The sequence below is a fragment of the Chlorocebus sabaeus genome, chromosome X (assembly GCF_047675955.1).
Source record: "Chlorocebus sabaeus isolate Y175 chromosome X, mChlSab1.0.hap1, whole genome shotgun sequence".
Lineage (NCBI taxonomy): Eukaryota > Metazoa > Chordata > Mammalia > Primates > Cercopithecidae > Chlorocebus > Chlorocebus sabaeus.
The window spans coordinates 143,001,932-143,018,896 of record NC_132933.1 but is presented as its reverse complement, the minus strand read 5'-3'; the positions used below and the strand labels follow the sequence as shown (position 1 = coordinate 143,018,896).

Below are 16,965 nucleotides of genomic sequence, written 5' to 3'. Positions count from 1 at the left end.
CTCCTTTCTCGTAAGACAGCTGTTCTCAATGGGGGCTGTTGTCTACCCTGGGGGACAGTTGGCAATATCACTGTGGGGAGGGGTGCTCCGAGCATCTGGTGGTTGGAGCCCAGGGACGCTGCTCAACATCTACAGTACACAAGAGGGCCCCCACCACAGAGAGTCATCCAGCCCCCACATGTCCCTAGTGCCAACATGAGAATGAAGGCTTAGATTGAATATATATGTGGTTCTTTATGAAATGGATTTTTAAAACTTTATTTGAAATTTTTTTACATCTGCATTAAAAAAAAAAAAAAAAAGTATTATAATTTGGCCATGCGTAGTGGTGCACACCTGTAATCCCAGCACTTTGGGAGACCAAGGTAGGCGGATCATTTGAGCCCATGAATTCAATACCAGCCTGGGCAACATGGCAAAACCCTGTCTCTACAAAAAGTACAAAAAATTAGCCAGGCATGGTGGTAGATACCTGTAGTCCCAGCTACTTGAGAGGCTGAGGTGGGAGGATCACTTGAGCCCAGCAGTTGGAGGCTACAGTGAGCTATGATGGTGCCACTGCACTCCAGTGTGGGCGACAGAGCAAGACCCCATCTCTTGAAATAGAAAGGAAAAAAAATTATGACAATTTACACCTGCCTGAATGAATGTATTTTAATTGGTTTTGTAAGTAGCACTTTCAGCATATCTCCTTCAGCCACTTGACCACAAAGGCATGCGTGGTGGCATCTTCCCTGCTGCTGACATACATTCTGCCAGCACAGCATCATTCATGGGTGGGAAGGTGGAGTGGGTGTGACACACAGCCAAGGAGGAGCAGCTGGACCAAGTGAACCCAGGCAGGAGGGCACCGACAGGGCTCCTGGGAGGAAGGGAGAAGGGTTGGTGTTTGTAGATAGCATCACAGGTGCCCTTGTCCTCATCAACCCAGGCTCCTGGTAGAGGTGATCTGTGCTCTCACCTCTATGGCAGAGATTTTTAGACATTCCTGCTTATTTGAGTTTTTGCCGTTTTTAAAAACTACGTTTCTGGCCGGGCGCGGTGGCTCAAGCCTGTAATCCCAGCACTTTGGGAGGCCGAGACGGGCGGATTACGAGGTCAGGAGATCGAGACCATCCTGGCTAACCCGGTGAAACCCCGTCTCTACTAAAAAAATACAAAAAACTAGCTGGGCGAGGTGGCGGGCGCCTGTAGTCCCAGCTACTCGGGAGGCTGAGGCAGGAGAATGGCGTGAACCCGGGAGGCGGAGCTTGCAGTGAGCAGAGATCCGGCCACTGCACTCCAGCCTAGGCGACAGAGCGAGACTCCGTCTCAAAAAAAAAAAAAAAAAAAAAAAAAAAAAAAAAAAAAAAAACTACGTTTCCTACACTTACGAGTATCCATTTGGCAGGGTTGATGGTTTTTAGTTTTAACCTTGTTACCTACTTATTTTTCCCCGTTTGGCTGTCTCATCTCCCTGGCTGGTGTCCTTTTGTGAGCGCCAGCGTTGATTTGTCACAACCCAGGGAGTGGGGCGGAGGGGCTCTTTGCACGCACAGTCCCAGCTCATTGACGTTCCCACGCCTTTACCCAGGAAAGAGGAGCCCAGCGTGCCTGCGGCCGTATCCCTGGCCACCAATTCTACCTACTACAGCACGTCGGCCCCCAAGGCGGAGCTGCTGATCAAGATGAAGGACCTGCAGGAGCAGCAGGAGCGTGAAGAAGATTCGGGGAGCGACTTGGACCATGACCTGTCAGTAAAGAAGGTAGGAGAGCCCATTTCAAATGACAGTGTGCGCATGTCCAGGCAGGGGCAGGCATCCGGACCACACCATCCTACCCTAGCGCAGACCCTGTACCACGTGTCCCAGGGCATTTGTGTTCAGCTTTCACTCAGGACAGTGGAATTTGAGGTGATATTAATGAAGCCCTCTGTGGTTAGTTCTGTGTTCTAATCTTGACCCATTCCACCAACATCTCTTTGCTGTTTCAGTAGGATCCAGTGTCAAATTAGTTTAGTCACCATTCTTTTTCATTTTATCTTATTTATTTTTGAGACAGGGTCTTGCTCTGTCATGCAGGCTGGAGTGCAATGGTGTGATCATGGCCCACCGCAGCCTTGACCTCCTGGCCTCAAGCGATCCCCCTGCCTCAGATAAAGGAAAATTATTTTCAAATTAGAAAGTGGTAACTTTTTTTTGGATGGAGTCTCCCTCTGTCACCCAGGCTGGAGTGCAGTGGCACAATCTTGGCTCACTGCAACCTCTGCCTCCCAGGTTCAAGCAATTCTCCTACCTCAGCCCCTCGAGTAGCTGGGATTACAGGCACCTGCCACCAAGCCTTGCTAATTTTTGTATTTTTAGGAGAGACAGGGTTTCACCATGTTGGCCAGGCTGGTCTCAAACCTCAAGTGATCCACCCACCTCAGCCTCCCAAAGTGCTGGAATTACAGGCGTGAGCCTCTGCTTCCAGTCTAGAAGGTGATAACTTTTTGGTTCAAGGTATTAAAAAGGAAATGAAAAATAAGGGTTTGGGTCTTGGGGCTTTTACGGGCCCTCCGTCTGGCACAGGGTACCATTCGCTTCATTCTGGCTGCACATTCCTCTTTTGAAAAATAAAGAATCCAAAACATGTTCAGTTTTTCCACCCAGAACCAGGCAAATCATACCGTCTGGACCATTTGAATTTGGGCCACACCCTGCCTGGATGTAGAGAACTGCATTCTTTGCCCGCATGCCTTTGTTTTTCATGGTATAATGAATTTCAGAAGCTGCATGCCTTGATTCTGCCGCCCTCATCTGTGGGGCACTCTGTCCACCTGCTTTGGGAGGCTGGAGATGCTGGGAAGCCGCCTCACCAGAAGTGTGACTCCAGAACTGAGTGAGTCACTGTGGCCTGGAAGTTGGCCTCACTTTAGTTCAGCAAGCATGAGTTGGGCACCTGCACCAGAAGCACATGCTATACATCCCAGCTCTCTATGGTGCTGGTGACTCAGCAGTCCTGTTTTCCTGCTTGATTTGACAAAGTGGCCACTGCTGTATTACATTTTCTCCCTGCTTTCCCGCAGCCACACACTTATGATGTCGCACGTTCCTGCAACACGTGCACAGGCGGAGGCATGTTCAGGGAGGAAGCGAGTACAGCACAGGTGGGGACTTAGCAGGCCACCAGCTCTGTAGCTGCTTCAGGGGAACACATGAGACCCGAATTCCGCAGGCTTCCAGCATTCCCAGGGGGACCACAGTTGTCCCAGTCACCACGTTGCTAGGTGGTCATAGAGCTGAGAGCCAAATCAGGGGACCCTCTGTTTTAGGAGAAGACTAAGGACAGAGGTGAGAGAGTGGAAGTCCCAGGCAGGGATACAGCAGGGGTCTCTGGTGGCTGGTAGAGAAGCAGCATGCAGAGACGACAAAATATGGTTTTATACTAGGGTAGCTCAGAAGGACTCTGCCTAGAAAAGAGGGCACCATGTTGAGTTGTGGGGCTTCTTCAGGAGAAGCAGATGGCTGATTGCTTTAAGTTTGGAATCTTTGAGAATTATGGCTTTTCCCTGGAACCAGGAGGTGAGTGCAGGGCCCAGACAGAAAAGAACTTGTTTCCCCCATAGAAGGGAATAAAAGGTGGAGGAAGGGAATGGCCCAGGGCTCAATCGCCCTGAGCCTCGGCCCATCTTAGTGAAGGGGTGAGAGTGGCTGTGTGCCTGGTCTCTACTGTTGCAGGCTCTTACCTGAGCCTCCTGGAAAGCCACATGCTGCAAGAAATAGCAGATGGGCCTCCCATACAGTACGGACCACAGTGGTGAGCCCTTCAGCACCCTGGGTGGTGTGGACAGCCACAGATCTGTGCGCTGTCCCAGGCCAGGTCTTGTCTCAGAAATCTTTGAATGCCAACGGTTGCTCTTTATACAATGGCCCTTTAACAAAAGGGAAATGGTTTCAATAAAAATGTGCATGTGACACGTAAAAGAACCAGTAAAGAAATCTGGACTCCTTCCAGAGAGCCCAGTTTCAAATTAGCTCAACTGAGGTAGATTTTGAGGGCACGTGTTCACGCACCGTATAAAATCTACATTTCCGTAATTGCTGAAGAATAATGGCACTGAAAAATTCCTGAACAGCCCTGACGGGCGTCCTTCCATATCCACAGTTGCCTACATTGTTTACAGTCTTCCTTCAGGCTAGCATTGGTATCAGATAGGAATTTGGGAAGTTCTTCATGCCTGTTTTGTGCATTTCCCTCAAGTGATGAGTATCTAAAATTTGGCCACATTCTCAGCTGTGAGATTCTCGATTTAAACAGTCTCTCCAGATAAGTAGTGAGTAGGAAAAGGTACAAACTGCTTTTCCTCTGCTCTCACACCACAGCAACCAACACAGAAGACTTTGGTGACCACATGTGTGAGGGGGGTTTTCCCACACACCCAGCAAGCAGTCACTTCTGCAGCGGACACCAACTGGGTGGCCTCTGATTCAGTTCAGTTGTGACACTGTCAAACTGGAGGTAGCGTCATATCCCACAGGTTGAGGGCTCAGTCCCCAAGACTGCATCCCCCACACACACCAGTCGCAAGTCTGAGTCTCAGGGACTTCTGACCAACCACCTACAAGTTGGGGTTCCCATGACCCCTGTTTAGTTTCCATTACTTTGCTGGAGTGGCTCACAGAACTCAGGGAAACATTTACGTCTATGATAAAGAGTGTTACACAGTTTACAGATGAAGACATGTGTAGGGCGAGGCATTGGGAAAGGGGTGTAGAGGAGCTTCCATGCCCTCCCTGGGTGCTCCACCCTCCAGGAACCTTCCTGTCTTCACCCGTCAGGAAGGCCCTAGCCCTGTCCTCTTGGGCCTTTAATGGAGTCTTCATTGGATAGGCCTGGTAGGCATCTGTGTAGAAATGTGATTGGACAAAAAGACTACAATCCAGTCCTAACAGACTGCGGAGAAAGCCACAAGGTCTGCCTATTGAGGTTCTTGTTGGCCTCTCTATGTAGCGTTCCTTCCCCCTAGGTGTGCCGCAGGACCCTTCGAAAATATGGGGATCTTAAGACCTGCAGTCATTCAAGGGGCCAGAGGATTTCTTTACGGAAAGGTTGGGGAAGATTAGATCCTGCTTTGGGCAGGTCAAAGAGGGCAGAAGAAGGTCAGGGAGTGAGAGTCTGTTTTCTGAGGCATAAAGCACCCCAACATTATAACGAGGGCTGTGGGAGTGATGAGCCAGGAACTGTGGACAAACCCCAATATAGAAAGATAGGTAGATAAATATCTATACGTATATTGCATCACAGGTAGGTGAACAGAAACACAGATATATAGACACATACAGAGGAAATAAAGGGAAAAGAAATCTAGACACATACGTGTTTAAAATGGTAAGGGAAGAAAATGTCTTGGCATCCTGAGCAGCTGTAACCTGACCTGGAGGAGCCAAAGCAACGTCTCCATTCCATGTGGGCTTTCCGGGAGAAAGCGGTGCTGGTGACTCAGCAGCGAGGGTGGATGCATCCTGCGAAACTGCTTTCCGCTTTCACCTGTAGGAGAGGCAGGCAGACTGAAAAACCCAAGGTGGACTGAACCAAGAGGAGGCAGTCCCCCGATAAGAGCTCATACCTACCTTCACATTTCTTCACATTTTGGGGGGATATATAAATGCCAGGTGGAGATTCTCTTTAAAAGCGTCTATGTGTGTCTGGGCACAATGACTCACGCCTGTAATCCTAGCACTTTGGGAGGCAGAGGCAGGAGGATCACTTGAGCCCAGGAGTTTAAAACCAGCCTGGGCAACATGGGGAGACCCTGTCTCTACAAAAGTAAAAAAAAATTATCTAGGTGTGGTGGTGCATGCCTGTGGTCCCAGCTACTTGGGAGGCTGAGGTGGGAGGATCGGTTGAGCCCAGGAGGTCACTGCTGCAGTGAGTGGTGATCATGCCACTGCTCTCCAGCCTGGGCAACAGAGTGAGACCCAGTCTCAAAAAATAAAATAATAAAATAAAATAAAATAGAAGTATCTATGTGAGGGAAAGACCTCACGCAATCAGGAAATAGGCTGCCTCGTATCTAGCACGTGTCTCTCCTGCTGTGGGGTTGGCTTTTCCTGCCTAATACTCATCCGCCTGGTCATTTTACCTGTAGATTATGGAATCAGGGCAGTTGCTCCTCATCCCAGATCCCATTGTTGATGAGAACTGATATCTCCTGGGGACTTACTGGATCTGAGCATTGGGCTAAGCGCTTTACACACGGCCATCCCATTCACCTTCATGCCAGTCCCAGAGGTAGGGCTGCCACCCCTGTGCTGCTCTTGGACACTTCTGTCCCTCAGAGCTCAAGCGAGACTTCAGTCTCTCATCCATCCAGGCCCAAGCATGAGCCACTCTGCTGAGCTCTGCAGACCCACTGGGGTCAGAGTCTGTCAGCTTTCCCAGGGAAGGGATGATGGCATTGACGATTGCCGAGGATCCACTTTGCATGCAATGGTGTTGCTTGTTATGACAAAGTGAGCTTTCCTGTTCACGTTGACTGTTGAGTTCATTTTGATCGGTGCACCTGAGCACTCTTCAGTGTCTGTCCTCCTGCCATGCGCTCCCCAGAGCGTGTGCTGGCATCACAGTCCCAAGCGAACCACAGTGATGGTGGATGTGAGGCCAGTGTAGTCAATAGTATCTTGGGCAGGGCTGGTGGCAGGGAGAGTTCTTGAAAGGCAGCACATGACCTTTGTCCTAAACATTGTTTCCTTACAATTCACCCTGCTCAGGCAAACTCCCATGACATGTGTTGTGGACGGATTCAAAGGCAGAAAGACAGCCATGGCCATGAGACAGGGCTCTTCCAGGCAAGACTTACCTGTCGGACTCCTTAAAGCCACCTCTGTAATATCTCTCAAATATGGCGTTGGAGGAGGAGGATCTGTTTATTTGTCTGTCACTCAGATCAGACCGTATGTTGCCACCTCACTTCAGATGGCAGCTGATTTAAAGGGTTCATACTTTTCACTTTTATTTTTGCTCCTTAGAAGTTAATCATTTATAAACAGGGTGTGGTGATACACGCCTATAGTCCCAGCTACTCAGGAGGCCGATGCGGGAGGATCACTTGAAGCCAGGAGTTCGAGGCTGTAGTGCACTATGATCATGTCTGTGAGTAGCCACTGCACTGCAGCTTGGGCAACATAGCAAGACCGCTTCTCTAAACAAGTAAAAAAAAAAAATCATCATTTAGAAGGCTGGTGGGAAAGGGCATAGAGTGTTAGTGTCTAATAGTTATGTAGTTTCAGTTGGGGAAGATGAAAGAGTTCTAGAGACAGATGGCAGCATGAATGTACCACACACCACAGAACTATGCTCTGAAAAGTGGTCAAGATGGCAAGCTTTATGTCACATATATTTCACTACAATTTAAAACAGTCATCTGTTTGCATTTTGGTCAAGTCAAAATCAGTAGGTTGTAGTAAAAGACTGTTCAGTTCATTCGTATCGCTTTGTTGGTCTTAATTTTTATATGCTAGTATTAGCAATTAAATTTTTTTTTCTTTTTTCTTTTTTTTTTTCCTCTTTAGCAATTAAAAATTTAATTGCTAATCCAGGCCTAGTGGCTCACACCTGTAATCCCCAGCACTTTGGGAGGCCAAGGTGGGTGGATCCCTGAGGTCAGGAGTTCAAGACCAGCCTGGCCAACATGGCGAAACCCTGTCTCTACTAAAAATACAAAAATTAGCCAGGCATGGTGGTGCACGCCTGTAATCCTATCTACTCAGGAGGCTGAGGCATGAGAATCGCTTGAACCCGGGAGGCCATTGCACTCCAGCCTGGGTGACAGAGCAAGACCCTGTCTCAAAAAACAAAAATTAAATAAAAATAATTGGTAGTGACAATAATTATATGTACAGGACACTTACTAATCATGGAATTTGGTGCTGGACATAAGACTCAATACTTTCTCTCTATGTGAGTCTTTAAATTAGAAAATTCCAAAGGACAGAATACATAGGTCTGTGACTCCTTCCAAAGATATGGGTTAAAACTGCATCTACCATGATGAGCATCAGGGCCACAACTCCAGTGTTCTCTAATAGGGCATGAACAGAACAAGAACAGGTTTATTTTGTTTTATTTTTAAATGCCAATAGTATCATTAGGAGTCATTCTTCTTTCCCTTAGTCGTATAAATCCCCTATTATTTGATGATGCAAAAGTGAGCTTTCACGCAGGTCGGCTCACCTTTCACGTAGGTGCACCAAGGTGGCAGTGAGCAGTGTGGCCGGGGTGGGGGCCGGCCTAACTAGTGTCTCCATGTTCCCTTGCCATCCCATGCCCAACAGCAGGAGCTCATCGAGAGCATCAGCCGCAAGCTGCAGGTGCTTCGGGAAGCCCGCGAGAGCCTGCTGGAGGACGTGCAGGCCAACACTGTGCTGGGGGCCGAGGTAGAGGCCATCGTGAAAGGTGTCTGCAAGCCCAGCGAGTTTGACAAGTTCCGGATGTTCATTGGAGACCTGGACAAAGTGGTGAACCTCCTGCTGTCACTGTCAGGCCGCCTGGCCCGGGTGGAGAATGCCCTCAATAATTTGGACGACAGCGCTTCTCCTGGTGATCGGGTAAATACAGATGCGTCTGACTTGGAAATGGGGGATGGTCTCGTGGGAAGGCTGTTTTTCGAGTGTTGTGAAAGTCAGCTCCTTGGAGCCTAGCATAGCTTCCACATGACCTGTCCACCTCCTCCTGCAGACCTTGTCAAGACAGTGCACACGCTATACCCTCTCCTTCCTTTTATATTTCTTTAGTTGTTTGTTTGTTTGTGACAAGGTCTCATTCTGTCGCCCAGGCCGGGGTGCAGTGGTGTGATCTCGGCTCACTGCAGCCTCTGCCTCCCGAGGTTCAAGAGATTCTCCCACTTCAGATTCCCAGGTAGCTGAGCTCACAGGTGCATGCCACCATGCCCAGCTAATTTTGTATTTTTTTGGTAGAGACGTGATTTCACCATGTTGGCCAGGCTGGTCCTGGAACTCCTGAGCTCAAGTGATTCGCCTACTCAGTCTCCCAAAGTGCTGGGATTACAGGTGTGCGCAACCGTGCCTGGCCTCCTTCCTTTTAATTGAGGGGAAAAGGTGCTCATCAGATGCAGGGAGTTGAACTGTCATTGGACTGCAGGGCTGTGGGATCTTCCCAAAGAACTGTTACCTCTTTTTGACATATTTTCAGATATTCCTATTGACTCTTACTGATAATCGTCTCTTCTTAGAAAAATCATGTTGTTGTTTTGAACTTTTCTTTTACCACGTATAAGTCTGTAACAGACATACCTGCCTGCTGACAATCGTAAGTACTCAGTGATAGCTATTTTCTTGTGGTTGTTGTAGCTGTGATTTAACAAGAGGGCATATATCAGTCTAGAAGGAACCAGACAGTGCACCTGACTTTTCACCTGTTCCTGAGGTGTGCAGCTCTCAAGGCGTTTCTCAGTGGGTCTGTCTTTTCGTGCTTTCACATGTGAACCAAGGGAAATAATAGCTGCCTTGTTGGCTTCTACCGCATAGGCCAAATATCAATAAAACAGCTAGTTTTGTTTGCACAGAACAGGCTTTCAGAATGTTCATCTGTATCATGAATAAAACATCTTAACCTCTCTCAGAAGGGGAGTAGAAGAAGCGCCTCTCCCCTTTCTCCAGGTGAGGGTGATTTGGGCCACACAGAACGCTGTCCTGGAGCTGGGCTTGGAGACGGTGCCCTTCTGCACTCAGCCAAGTGCTTAGTTACTGTGTCGTGGAACTAGCTAGGTCAGGGTGGCACCGTGCCCGAGGCGGCTGCTGGCCGACACCTGTGCACAGCACTGCGTCTTCACCCTCGGGCTTCCTTGTGTGCAGACATGCTCTGCAGGCTCGAGGGCTTCTCCTCCTTCTGCCAGGAGCGTTTAGCAAGCCTACCCTGAATTCCTGTCGAGTCCTCCCATGTGGCCAGCTGTCCCACGGTGTTCCCATGGAGCGGACCTTGATACCAGGAGGGCCCCGCAGTCCTTTGCCCTTTGCAGCATCTCAGAATTCTGTCATTGTGAGTCCCTCGGTGACTCTTCTGCTCACCATTCAAGGCAGGTGGGAGAGAGGCAGGCTCAGACAGCAAGAGGAAACCCAGAGAGGCCTGTGGGCGGCTTCTGGGGGCCTCAGGCTGGCCCGCTGCAGCCATGAGACACGTGCCCCCGGGCCCTGGGCCCTGGGTTTGTCTCTGTGGACCCCATCGGATCTCTGGTGGCATCAGGGTTTCCATCAATAAGTTGTGGGACCAGCCCACAAGTTGCCAGTGTCTTCAAGGGTTGGCCAGTACCCCGGCTTTCATCCTGGTCCTCAACAGGCTTGTTTGTCTGTCAACAGCAATCACTGCTTGAGAAGCAGAGAGTCCTGATCCAGCAGCACGAGGACGCCAAGGAGCTCAAGGAGAACCTGGACCGCCGCGAGCGCATCGTCTTTGACATTTTGGCCAACTATCTGAGTGAGGAGAGCCTCGCGGACTACGAGCACTTCGTGAAAATGAAGTCGGCCCTCATCATCGAGCAGCGGGAGCTGGAAGATAAAATCCACCTTGGTGAAGAGCAGCTGAAGTGCTTATTCGACAGCCTTCAGCCTGAAAGGAGCAAATAAGAGACTGGTCCCCCGTGGAGGAGGGGCACGGGACTTCCGAGCTCCAGCTCCATTCCCAAGGATACTCGCGAAGACCCCGCCCGTGTTCATGCCCTGGAAAGAGACTTCTCCAACAGCAAAGAGGGTGTTAGAAAAGCAATAACTTTTGTGTTTGTGTGGGATGATTTATTTAATTTTTTAGTTTCCCTTTTGATTGCTGAGAGCCATTTTCCTTTACACATAACTACATCTGACGCTAGGCTCTGCCGAATGTGAGTTTCCACTGCATGGGCTATGGGCTGGGCCTGTGGTGCATGCCGAGTGGTCACTGTCAGTGGGAAGCCCGTTGTTCCTCCCGTCTTCAGATGCTGAGCCAACTGCTTGGACAGCGGCCAGCACGTCATGACGTGCATGAGAGGGGGACCCTGGTGCGCATCTTCTCTTGTGATTCATCCAGGCATGGGCTGCCAGGTTTTGTTCCTGCTCGTTCAACAGTGTGAGCGTTTGTCTCTGTTATCTAATGATGTTCTCTGACCCAGCAGAAGTCATCATCATGATGATGATAATTTATTAACTTTTTGGAAAGGTGAATAGTTTCCTAATGGTTAAGAACCAACTGTGAAAGGAACAACCTGTGTGGTTAGGTTCACTCATTCTAAGATTAAATTGCCACTTAAAGAAATAACGTGCATGCTTTAAAAAACACAGTCACGCATCAAGCAGGCAAATAGCTTTAGTCCTTCTCACCTAACATCACAGTTTTTCTGCAAGGTAAAATTTTTTGGTTAAGAGTGTGTCCAGTAGTAATGTGCTTGTTAGCTGTTCCTCAAGACTAACAGAATATTTTTTCAGTTGCTTTCCCCCCATGTATTTTGTATGCATATGGTTGTCCATCATAATTGGCTACTTTTCCATTGTTTCCTCCTTAAATCATTTAGCGTGGCATGAGGGCCACATTCCAGGTACGGGAAGACCCCTTCCTCTGGCTCTTCAGAGGTCCCGTGGACTACACAACTCCTGAGCTTGATCTTTTTCTGCCACGAAGTTTAAAGATTCTATATCCATTTCCTTGATTGAAATGGCAGGATTCTAAAGAGAACCTGGTTTATTAAAAGAAAACACTGTCATGCTGTCAATTTCCAATTGACAAGTCACAGACTGGGAGAAAATATTTGCAAATCATGTATCTGACAAAAGGTTTGTGTGCAGGATGTACAAAGAACTCTCAAACTTGATAGTAAGAAAACAGGCCAAGTGAAAAGCAGGCAAAAGACTTGAATAGACACTTCACCAAAGAGCATACACGCGTGGCAAACAAGCACATGAAAAGACGTTCAGCCGCCGACAGCTTGGTTATAATTTATAACTTACTTATTTTTATCTAATAATTGTAGATTCAGTGTATTTCTTCAAAAAGTGTTTCATTAAATGCATGCTAATGGTGAGTGAATCCCTTGGGTGACTTCGTGTTTAGGCCGTATTAGGGCATTTGTTGGATCAACAGATCATTTTAATCCTGACTTCCCCTTATTCCCATAAAAGATGTTTTCCAGTGAAATGGAGATTTCATTTTGTCAGCAACAGTGACCACCACCTTACCAAAGCAGACACGTGCGCGTGCACAGATGCACACACACAGATGTCTTAAAAGACTGGAATCCACACTGCCTGAGCCAGAGGGGCCGTGTTGGCGGTAATGCCTTCTATAGAGCCAAGTCCAAACTGGCAAGCTCAATGATGCAGGCAATAAACAGCCTTTTTGGCAGCCTACCAATGCCAGAAGGATAAATGTCTTTCCAAAAGTGTGTGTTCCTGTTCAATTAAGCTCTTGCTAACTTGAAAAATCCCTGTTCTGCCAGCGAAGCTCCCTCCTCCTCTCCAGCTGGTGGTCACTCGCTGTGAATGGTGGTCAGTCTGAAAAGGTGAAGCTAGCTGTGCACTTAGCCCCATCTTTCTCCCTCAGGGAGAGGACCCAAGGAATTTCAGAGAATTTTGTTTGACAGAGCTTTTACCTGTTATTCTTTGCCCTCAAATACAGTATTGTGATCATTTTGATATGTGTGTAAAATGTGAATAATCCAATTTGTGTGTCTGTACTCAGCCTTTTGATGTCTTTTTAGGACTTTGTCTTCTACATAGCAATACATAGTGCTCAAGTATCCTTGTAGCAAAGCACATAGAGTCAGCTGTCCTGTCAGTTCCCCTGTTTGCCTCTGAAATGTCTGGTTAGTGGGGACCCAAAGATTCTAGTGAGTCAACATCCATAACTCTGTATCTAGTTGTATTATTCGTAGAAAAGCAATCTGGTGCTAATGGTTGGCCCTGGTGTTCTTGGGTGGCAGCTGCTCCTTCCCCCTCTTGTAGCGTGGCTGTGGAGGGCTCTGCCTATGGGAGGTGGCCTGTGGCTTGTATCCTTCAGTCCACCGCAGCAAATGTGTGTAGATTTCATGCTCGACACTTACCACTCACCTATCAACAGATCATCTTGCTTGACTGTAACAAAATAAAGCGTCTCTTCAAGTGAATGGAGCATGTCTTTGATTTACCTACCTTACAGCTTTTGTAAAAAAAAGAATATCCTCACCATATGTCAGATTCTTAAGCCATCTGAGTAAACTGTGGGATTGATTATATGTGTGTAATTTATTTACACTAGTCGGTTTGTAGTAAAGAAACAGGGACCAGGTCGCATCAGTTAGCTGGTGCCCCAGTAATGCTGTGTAACAAACTATAAAATGTCAGCAATAATCTGTGCAACAAAGTATTGACTTAGCTCATGAATTTGTAGATGAGCTAATTCAGCCTAGACTCTGTGCTGTGTGCCTCTCCTCTTCCTTGTGGGACCAGCAGTATGGCTGAATGTGTTCATGGCAGGGGCACAGGACAACACACCCTGTCACAAAGGGGCTTCTCCTGGCTTTGTCCTGTCATACCTGCTAACCTTCTTCTGGCAAAGCACATCTCCTGGCCAACCCCGGCATCAAAGGGTGTGGAACAGGCTCCACCTCTTTAGTGGAGGAACCACAAATTCACATGGCAGACTGTGGACACAGGGAGGGATGAAGAATTGAGGCTTTCCATGGGCTCCGTCTCGCCCGCCCCCTAATGTCTACTGATACGGGGTGGCACCAAAGCGGCTGGGACCACGGAGTCAAGTTGCCTGGAGCAAAGCCACCTCTGTCACTTCTTAGTTGTGTGGCCACAGCAAGTAACCCAGCCTCTGTAATTGGAGATGGGCTGCTGTGAGGTCAGATGAGTTGATAAAATGTTCGTGTGCTTAGATGCCATGCTTGGTTCACAGCACGGCTGCATAAGCTATGAATACAGCTCTCATCCTGTTGTGCACCTGGAGGAAACACTGTCTCTGCAGTCAGAATAGATCCGCCTGCCAGAACCACCCGAGAGATAGATACGGTTGATTTCTTTTAATTGGTAGGATTAGAAATGTTTCTGCTAGGGAGCAGATTTGTGAGACCTGAAGGTTAGGCATCAGGGTTATGGGAAAACATTTAGGAAAAAAGACACAGTCTTGCTCTGTCTGTAGCCCAGACTGGAGTGCCGTGGTGCGACCATGACTCACTGCAGCCTCCAACTCCAGGGCTCAAGTGATCCTCCCACCTCAGCCTCCCAAGTAGCTGGGACTACAGGCACACTCTCTACCACACCTGGCTAATTTTTTATTTTTGCAGAGACAGCATCTTGCTATGTTCCCCAGTCTGGCCTCAAACCCCTGGCCTCAAACCGTGCTCCTGTCTTGGCCTCCCAAAGTGCTGGGATTGCAGGTATAAGTCACTGCACTCAGCCCAGTGTTGGGTTTATATGTGTTTTCTTGTGTTTGTTTAAACTCCCTTTCTGTCTATGACTGTCAGATTTTTTTCTTTTTCTTTTTCTTTTTCTTTTTCTTTCTTTTTTTGAGATGGAGTCTCGCTCTGTCACCCAGGCTGGAGTGCAGTGGCGTGATCTCAGCTCACTGCAACATTCACCTCCCGGGTTCAAGTGATTCTCGTGCCTCAGTCTCCCAAGTAGCTGGGATTACAGGTGTCCACCACTATGCTCAGCTAATTTTTATATTTTTGGTAGAGTTGGGATTTCACCATGTTGGCCAGGCTGGTCTTGAACTCCTGACCTCAAGTGATCCACCCAGTTTGACCTCCCAAAGTGCTGAGATTATAGGCATGAACCACCGCGCCTGGCCTTATGATGGTCATATCTCAATTTATATGTTTAACCTCTTGTTAAAATTTGGGCTATAAAGTAGAGCAGGTTCTGTGATTCTTTCTAATGTTTTCTAATAGTCAAAAAGTGGAAACAGCTCCGATGTTCATCAGTAGGAGAATAAATAATGATAGTCTACTATGTACAATAGAATACTGCTCAGAAATACAAAGGCATAAATTACTGAAACACACAAAATGTAAGAATGCATCTAAGAAACACCGTGCCAAGTGGGAGACAGCTGAGGTAAGAAGAGTGCCTGCGGCAGGACTTCGTTTATGTGAGGTTCTAGAATTGGCCAAATTGTCTGTGGTAGAAAATATCAAAGTCATAGTTGCCTCCAGAGGGGGAGGTGGGCACAGGGTACTTGGGGTGAAGTTCATGTTCTGCAGATGGATAGGGGCATGGGTTACTCAGGTGTTGGCTTTTGTCAAAATCCAGCCATCATACACTTAAGATTTGTGCATTTTATGAAAAAAAGAAAAAAAAATATTGAACTGCACTTCATGTTATGCAGGCTGATGTGTTTAGGGAAGAATATACTGATGTCTGCAATTTGCTTTGAAATGCATAAAAAATAAGATGGGTGAATGGGTGGGGAGAGATGAATAGGTGTATTGATATGTGATAGGCACAGTAAAACACTAATGGCAGAAAGTTCGTGGTGAGTATACAGGTGTTTACTGTAAAATCCTTTCAACTTTGCTGTTTGAAAATGTTCATAATCAAATACTGGGAGAAAATATACATCTCACCCAACATAGCCTTCCTAAGAGCCTTCCAGATGATCTGTCTGCTCTTAGGTATTCACAGAAAAGATGCAAAAGCCATTTCCTGGGCATATAGTTCACTTATTCTCTTGTTGATGTATTCATATATAGTTATTAATATTCTTTCTTTCTCTGTTTACCAGAAAATTATAATATGGTGTATTTATTTGTTCTTGCATTGCTATAAAGAACTACCTGAGACTGGGTAATCCATAAAGAAAAGAGGTTTAATTGGCTCACAGTTCCACAGGCTGTACAGGAAGCATGGCTGGGGAGGCCTCAGGAAACTTACAGTTATAGCAGAAGGTGAAGAAGAAGGAGTCACGTCTCACTAGGTTGGAGCAGGAGGGAGAGAGAGAAGGGGGAGGTGCTACACACATTTAAACAACCAGATCTCATGAGAACTATCATGACAACAGCAAGAGGGGAATCCATTCCCATGATCGAGTCACCTCCCACCAGGCTCCTCCTCCAACATTGGGGGTTACAATTCAACATGAGAATTGGGCAGTGACACAAATCCAAACCATATCATTCTGCCCCTGGCCCCTCCCAAATCATGTCCTTCTCACATTGCAAAGTACAATCATCCCTTCTCAACAGTTCCCCAGTGTTAACTCATTCCAGAATTAATTCTAAAGTCCACAGTCCAGAGTCTCATCTGAGAGAAGGCAAGTTCCTTCCACCAAAGAGCCTGTAAAATGAAAAACAAGTTACCTCCAACATTCAGTAGGGGTACAGGTATTGGATAAATAATCCCAATCCAAAGTGAAGAAACTTGCCAAAACAAAGGGGCTACAGGCCCCACGCAAGTCCAAAACCCAACACGGCAGTCATTAAATCTTAAAGCTCCAAAATAATCTCCTTTGACTCCATGTCTCACATCTAGGCCATAGTGATGCAAGAGGTGGGTTCCCAAGGTCTTGGGTAGCTCTGCCCCTGTGGCTCTGCAGGGCTCAACTCCCATGGCTGCTCTCAAGGGCTGGCGTTGAGTGCCTGTGGCGTTTGTAGGTGCATGGTGCAAGCTGTCAGTGGATCTACCATTCTGGTGTCTGGAGGACAATGGCCCTCTTCACAGCTCCACTAGGCCATGCCCCATTGGGGACTCTGTGTGGGGGCTCCAACCCTACATTTTCCCTCTGCACTACCCTAGCAGAGGTTCTCCATGAGGGCTCTGCCCCTGCAGCAGACTTCTGCCTGGACTTCCAGGCCTTTCCATACATTCCCTGAAATCTAGGCAGCAGCTCCCAAGCCTCAACTGTTGCCCACTGCACACCTGCAGGCTTAACACCACGTGGAAACTGTCAAGGCTTATGGCTACCACCCTCTGGAGCAGTGGCCTGAGACATATCTGGGGCCCTTTTAGCCAAGACTGGAGCTAGAGCAGCTGGGACACAGGG

At 47.8% G+C, this 16,965-nt stretch overlaps 1 protein-coding gene across 5 annotated transcripts in view; it reads left to right on the top strand.

Moving 5' to 3' along the window:
* Positions 1-13,105, top strand: part of SHROOM2 (shroom family member 2) — a 164,335-nt gene extending 151,230 nt beyond the window's left edge. For 2 of the 5 annotated variants that reach the window (XM_007990993.3, XM_037986333.2), the window contains 3 exons: positions 1,574-1,745; positions 8,295-8,567; positions 10,335-13,105. In XM_007990993.3, the coding sequence (XP_007989184.3) occupies positions 1,574-1,745; positions 8,295-8,567; positions 10,335-10,601 (712 nt within the window). In that variant the 3' untranslated portion in view covers positions 10,602-13,105. The remainder of the gene's footprint in view (positions 1-1,573; positions 1,746-8,294; positions 8,568-10,334) is intronic. The other 3 variants (XM_037986335.2, XM_007990994.3, XM_007990995.3) reach the window with 3 other exon arrangements.
* The last annotated feature ends 3,860 nt before the right edge of the window (positions 13,106-16,965 follow it).